General features: G+C 45.9%; 1 protein-coding gene across 1 annotated transcript; it reads right to left on the minus strand.

The window, feature by feature from the left end:
* Positions 1 to 380: 380 nt before the first annotated feature.
* Positions 381 to 5,163, minus strand: LOC115404134 (stress response protein nst1). Its single transcript, XM_030113340.1, has 5 exons — positions 5,122 to 5,163; positions 3,884 to 4,009; positions 3,726 to 3,794; positions 588 to 683; positions 381 to 505 (listed from the first exon to the last, which is right to left on the minus strand). Exons 1-5 carry the CDS (start codon positions 5,161 to 5,163, stop codon positions 416 to 418), a joined length of 423 nt encoding a protein of 140 aa, XP_029969200.1. The 3' UTR covers positions 381 to 415.
* Between the last annotated feature and the right edge of the window lie 1,585 nt (positions 5,164 to 6,748).

A 6,748-nucleotide genomic window follows, 5' to 3' on the forward strand; every position in this document is an offset into this window, starting at 1 on the left:
CAGGGAGAACAAATCAGTTTTCAATCATCGCTCCGGCTTTCCTGGAACCGCTGTGACACATTGGAAATGTGGCGGCGTGTTTTGGTAACGCAGACACACACACACACACACACACACACACTCGGGCCGGTACCTCCAAGCGTCCGCATCTTTTCTCCATTTATTTTGGAAAGCTGTTTCATTTTAAGAGGCATCACTGAGCAGTAAATCCTTCAAAACGAAACACGGCAAAAAGGAACCGCATCGTTATGTAATTGCAATCAGTCCCTCGTTACCGTCTCGTACTTTATACTGCCACCGTAAAGCGCGCAGCGGGAAAAACAAGCCGTAAAAATGATCAAAGGGGCGACGGAACATGTCAAGTTTGAGGTATTACAACCTTATAACAATCACTCCAGTGAAGCTCCGCGTTTCTCTAAATCCTGGTGAGAAGCCGGTCGACGGAGTCGCCGTCCGGCGCGCCGTCCGGGCCGGACTCCTCGTTCAGCACCTTCCTCTGGAAAGCCTGCGGGAGAGAGGACGAGGAGGGTCGGCCGCCGGCCGGTATCTTTTTCAGACGCGTGCGCGCGTTGTCCGAACGGCCTCACCCTGAATTGGCGCAGTCGGGTCAGCCGGTCCTGCAGAGCCTTCTCCTGGCCGGACGCCGTCTCGGCGACGTGGCTCCTCCACCGCCGCTCCTTCTCCTGAAAACCCAGAAAAACATGACGGAGGGGAGGCCGCGACGCCGCGCGCGCTCGAGAAATGTCGACCCGGGAGATTCTTCCCGAGACTAAAAACAAACATCAGAGTTTAGGTTTCGCAGCTGCAGCTTTGCACCAGGGGGGAAAGAAAGAAAGAAAGGAAAAAACGGAAGTTGACTCAGAAAACACCCACAATCCTTCACACCTAATCCTCAATAATGTCTTAAAGCTCAGCGGGATCGTTTTGAAGGTTAAAGAGTTTCCCCCGACGCCTCAGCTTAACAGTACGGACATTCTCCGAGGGCCAAGGGGAGGCGTGTGCACGTGTGAGCGTGCACGTGTGGGAGGAAAGTGCTAAATTGGACTTTCTTGTATCCAGTTTCCTCCCTCGTGTTTGTGTGTTTTTCAAGTGTAATTTTCATGCGTGTGTGTGTGTGTGTTGGAGATTTTTGAGTATGAGTATGTAGCAGCGCCTGTCATCAATTAACATGTCTGTCACAATGTGTGTGTGTGTGTGTGTGTGTGTGTGTGTGTAGCTGTAATATGTTGAGGAAGTCGAGGCATTTCCTTTAAAGTCAGTCACTTTAAAGAGGAAGACTTGCTGACACATATGGAGAGAAGGTCAAAGCATTTAAACTATTATCTCAATCACACACACACACACACACACACACACACACACACACACACACACACACACACACAGTTTCAGTGAAATTCTTCCCAAAAAGGCTCTGAGTCGGGTGTTTGTGTCTCCCTGACTGATTGCGCTCGTCCTGGCAGTAAACACGCTCGCGGTCTGATTGCCAGGAGTTGGTCATCGTTGACAAATTGATCGATCGGGCTAATTGCTCTCTGTCTGTTAGCCGCTCTCACTTCATGTCTCCCATCTGGAAACGCCGCGGCGGCGGCTGGGGAGGATCCGGAGCTGCAGAAGTTACCCGATCAGACACATTTAACATTCACTCAGCGAGGAACACGTGACCACCATTTTCCCTGTTAAAGATATTTTAATTTCAATCTATTATTATCACCAAGGACAAAATGACTTCAATAGAAATAAAATAAATGGAGCCAATGTCTAAAAAATTATGAAAACTTCCATCACCTGTCATTTAACAATAACTTCATTCTGACTGAGTATTTTTTTTTTCGGCTAAATCCGCACTTCTTCCTCACAGATAACACCCAGACCAGTTCTGTAAGAGTTTACACAGAAAACGATGTTGGCAAGATTTCTCCCTGAGGTTTTAGAGGTAAAACAAAACACCAGGCTGAAAAGCTTTGAGGGCATTCCAGCGGTTACCTGGTCGATTTTCTGTGCATATAATTACACTCGCTAGGATTTTAGGGAAAGACATGACATGTCCTGAGGAGCTTTGCTTTAGCAGCGAGGCGAATCAAGCTGCGAGAATAATTTGGAACACATCTCAGTGGGAATTCGAGGTTGGGCATGTTTCAAAAAAAAAAAAAACAAAAAGAAAGGAAGAAGAAATATTGCCTGAAAAAATTACCCATAGGCTGTCAATGCAAAGCGCTCCTGCCAGGTAATTATAGTCTCTGAAGCCAGTAATCTGAAACATTTGCAGGAGCTTGTTTGCCGGTAAACCGAGCAGGAGTCGAGCACGTTGAAAGAATTTCACCACATCCAGCAGCATGGCTGCTCTGATGACTCTGATGCACAAAACTGAGACAATCGATACGCAGATGATGTGCTGACAATACAAACCTCACAGTTTTGTTTTTTTGCAATATATATTACATATCATTGGGTCCCACATAGTGGCAATGTTAACTATGAAACCGATGAATCACAGGCTGCGAAAACATGAGAACTGGCCATTTTATTAAAGATGTTTTTAAGCAGAAAAATAAAGCCTTGCTTTACCCGTTAAACTTTTTCAGTTTTAGTCATCTGTAGTTTTTTTTTCATAATCAGGCCGCAAACATATGGTTTGGTCCAACAAAGACAACATCAAGGAATAAGATTAACTACCTGAAACAGTAGTCTTCAAATTCCCTGAAAAATAAATCAGTTAATAAATAAATGAATAATACAACGTATAAAATATTAAGAAATGCAGATCAGCGTCTCTTGGCTCAGCTGCATTTATAAAAGACTCCAAGAATGCTTTCAGGTCTTGCCTTGGCAGTGTTATTGCCAATAATGTGAATTTAATCCAGCCTAAATCATTCCATTTACCCTTAAAGTCATTTTTTGAAACCGCCAAAGCATTCCTCACCTTTTATTAATACTTTGAACTTGTCAGGCGCCATCTTTGAAAGGCGCCTCGGTCACGTCTTGAGCATTTTTTTGTAATTTGACGTGTGAAAACCGAGCAGGAAAGAAAAAAAAAAAAAAAAGGAGGTGTTTTTGGCTTCCGTGTGAGCGTCTGAGTGGTGAGTGAGTGTGTGATGGAGACAAGTTGAGTTGAATGTGCATTCCTGGTGTCAGGGTTTATTCCACACCCAGGCGAGGACGGTCCTGCCCTCCTCCCCATGAGGGCCGAGTCTCATCATCAGCTCCCTGCGTGCTTCCTTTGTTTGTTCTTGTTGTTGTTGTGCGGAAACACTGAAAACAGCGGCAACTTGTGTCCCTTGTTGACCTCGCACACTCCTGTCAGGAAAGGGGCGGCAGCTTGAAGCGCTTCAAGCCGCGATGTGTGTGTTTGTGTGTGTGTGTGTGTGTGTGTGTGTGTGTGTGTGTTTATCACTCTGGTGGCGACCTTCATCAATCTGCCGTCAAAGTGCTGCTTAGAGACCAAATCAGCTTCAACCAGATCCAAAACAATCTGTCATCACACCAATAAGATTCAGTTAGTGAGGCTGTTCCTCATGCCGCTAGGCCAGTGTGTGTGTGTGTGTGTGTGTGTGTGGCATGCGATGTCAACGAAAAAAGCACGATCTGTTGAGATTGAGCTGGTGTCATGATGTAAACTTCAAAGCTGTGCCAAGCACTGGAAGTAAAGAGGCTGTTGATTTACAGATGTACAGACTTGCACATTTCGTTTGCGTGTGTGTGCGTGTGTGTGTGTGTGTGTTCACCTTCTTGCACTCCTCTATCTCTCTCAGCCGCTCTCTCTCCTGCTGCTCCCTCTCCAATCGCCGGCGGTTCTGAGACGACACACGACACGCACAGTGAGACCGGAGACGTCGCGCCGCGGAGGGAGATACTGTCGCTCGCCGGCTCCTCCTTCTCTTACTCTCTCCTCCTTTCTGTCCCTCCAGTCGTCCTCCGGAGCTGCAGCTTCTTCTGTCCTTCCCTCTGTCGCTTTTTCTGAACCCCCCAGAAACGCATAGTCTTCCTCTTTACACAGATTTCTCATTGACTGAGAACGGAAAATGATATGATGATCAGATCAGGCGGAGGCGGTTGAGTACATGTTTAGAGCTCCTCGATCTTGGATTCATTGGTGCAGCTCTGCTCTGATTGTAAAGATATGCACTCTGCCGTTGTGATAAGAACCGGCTGCGTCTCCATCGGTGATAAAATGTGGGCTTTCCTGGAGATTTCTCTCTGCTTCCACCACTCTGCTCTCGGCTCTGGATTCGTGGAAGCAATCAGTGGCCCACCTGTGTTCTACACCTCTTCCAGATAATCTCTCTCTCTCATGAAATGCTTCATTTCAGACGGTTAAAAGAGGTTTTTAAATCTTTTTGCCAGACTCCAAGATGTTTACGGCCTTCTTAGATCCTGACATAACGACACAAAATTCACAAGTTCAGCAGAGCCAGACAGGCTTGAACGGGACGGAGTTATTTCCTAACCAGGTCCTGGTTATTTATAGCCGATGTTACGACTTTATTTGGGTCAACTTTGACTATTCTGTTTACACCATTTCCTCCAATGATTTATGTTATAATGTCACCGTTTTTGTTTACACGTCTTCGGGTATACGTCTTTTTTCACATGACCAAACTCCTCTCGTGACTTTGGGCTTTTCCCCAAAAGTTTTACTGCGATTCGTGCTGGTTGAGAAAGGAAAACATCTTCTTTTATGCCGCTCCCCCCCTTAAGCGTTCAGTACTATTTCTTGTTTTTTCCGCATGCTGATTTTCGGGGGACGATTCAGTCGGAAGGCCGCAAAAAAAGGGAGAACCTGTTCGAAAAGCGGTCTGAAACGCCGGCGGCGGGGCAGCTCGGGCGGCCGTCGAACAGTTCGACGATTTTGGAAAATGACACGCGTTTTACTGTGTGGCCTCGAAAGTCACCAGATCTGCTTCCAAAATACAAATTACAGATGTGGAACCAATCCGCCGTGGAAATCGAAGCCGACTTCTGCAGCCTTTCGACTGGTTCATCTCAGGAAAACAATTTAGTTCCGGGCCACGATATTCTCAGGCAATCATATGCCAGGTCAAATCTGCGGCGAGGAATGAACGAGGCGGTTTCACCGGCGGCGCTTTCGTGTGTTGAACCTTTTCTCAGCGTCTGACGCACCTTCGACATGGGAATTCCCTGAAACTTCTTCACATGAGCCATCGTGATTGAGGACTTGTTTTCTGTCCGTAACACAGAGACATTGATAATTCAGGTCACGATGTTTTCGAAGTCTTTAAAACTCAAATTGAAACATTGGTCGTATTTACTAAACAGGCTAAACAAAAAGAGAAAGAAGTGAAATCTTTACCTGGAGGTCTTGTAAAATTCTGACGGATCAATACCTGTATCCTCTTTCTGGTCGCTTCATAATTCTTCCCGCTGCATATGTACCCGACTGAGAGTCCGACACGAAGCTTCTGATCACCGTTATAGAAGCTCTGGCGAGGTGACGGCACGCAGCGACCGCGCAAGTCATTTCCACAGCGCAGTGACAGAAGTGTCGCCGTTCTGCTAATAAAATGTCAATCAGCCAGAAGAGATGTTACCATGACTCCATCTGGATCACCTGGGTAAAATTCTGGATTGATAATGGATTAATCTTCCAGAAAATCCAAGAAGAAATGCCTAAAGTGTAAATGCAGTTGTCACTCAGTTTTGACACTTTGGTATGAGCATTGTGAAGATTCTTCAGTTTTATCTACAACAGTCTTCTGCTGCTGTTTTCCCATCTGGAATCAATGAAGTCCATCATGTCCTCTCAGTTTAATTAATAGTGCTGTCAGCTGGCTGCTAATAGGAAGCCTGTCAGCCACAGCAGCTGCCGGGTGATAGATATCCACGGCAGATGCTCCGTCTCCGTTGAGCTCACTCTATCACCATGTTGCTACATTGCTTCTGTAACTGATTCGAATATATCTGACCGAGACAAGTCAGGGCAGAGTGTACCCTCTGCCTGCAGAGGCAGCTCATTTTAACTCTTATTATATTATCCATCTATTCATCCTGTGCAGGGTTTGGGCTTCGCTGAGCCAATCCCAGCTGAGTATCAGCGAGGACATCTCTTTGGACAGGTCTGCAGTCCATCAGAGGACAAACTGAGACAGACAACACACGCCCACATTCACACTGAAGGACAAAATAGAGTCACAAGTTAACCTCACATGCATGTTCATGATCATTTTTATTATACTTTAATAACGCATATTTACAAATGTACATGAAAGGATGTCCCAAGAAATTTCAAAAACACAACATGAACATTCAGAAGTTTCAAAAAGTTCACTGACATTCAGCATGAGCAGAGTTGTTAAAGGTCTTGAAGTGGGATTTAAGAGAATTCCAGAGACGGCAGGGTCTGATAGAGGAAGCAGATCTGAGCTCGTGGCTGGGTGAGTTGATGAGGAGGTCAGTGAAGGAATGAGTGAGGTTATGGATAAAGCTGATGTGTGATTGTTGGCCGGCGTTCTGGTGATGATCTGGGTGGGCGGCAGCCTCTTGAACCTTGGTGGAGAGAAGAGCGGGGTGTCATCTGCATAGCGATGAAACTGCATGTTGTTTTAATGGAGAATGTAGCCAAGCGTGAGAAAATATAGGATGAACGGAACGGGACCAAAAGTAGAGCCCTGAGGAACACCAGGGTAGAGAGGGTCTGGCTGAAATCTAAAGATGTTCAAACGAATTAACTGTATGCTGCCAGAAAGATATAATTGGATAATTCTGATGCTGATTGATGGTTATTATGGTG

The sequence above is a fragment of the Salarias fasciatus genome, chromosome 17 (genome assembly GCF_902148845.1).
Source record: "Salarias fasciatus chromosome 17, fSalaFa1.1, whole genome shotgun sequence".
Classification (NCBI taxonomy): domain Eukaryota; kingdom Metazoa; phylum Chordata; class Actinopteri; order Blenniiformes; family Blenniidae; genus Salarias; species Salarias fasciatus.

Excerpts from the sequence above, each read along its gene's own strand:
- LOC115404134 (XM_030113340.1), bottom strand. The coding sequence starts at position 5,163 with ATGGCTCATGTGAAGAAGTTTCAGGGAATTCCCATGTCGAAG. Across the intron at positions 684-3,725 it reads AGATAGAGGAGTGCAAGAAG|GAGAAGGAGCGGCGGTGGAG; the intron begins GTGAACACACAC and ends CTGGGTTTTCAG. Across the intron at positions 506-587 it reads CCCGACTGCGCCAATTCAGG|GCTTTCCAGAGGAAGGTGCT; the intron begins GTGAGGCCGTTC and ends TCTCTCCCGCAG.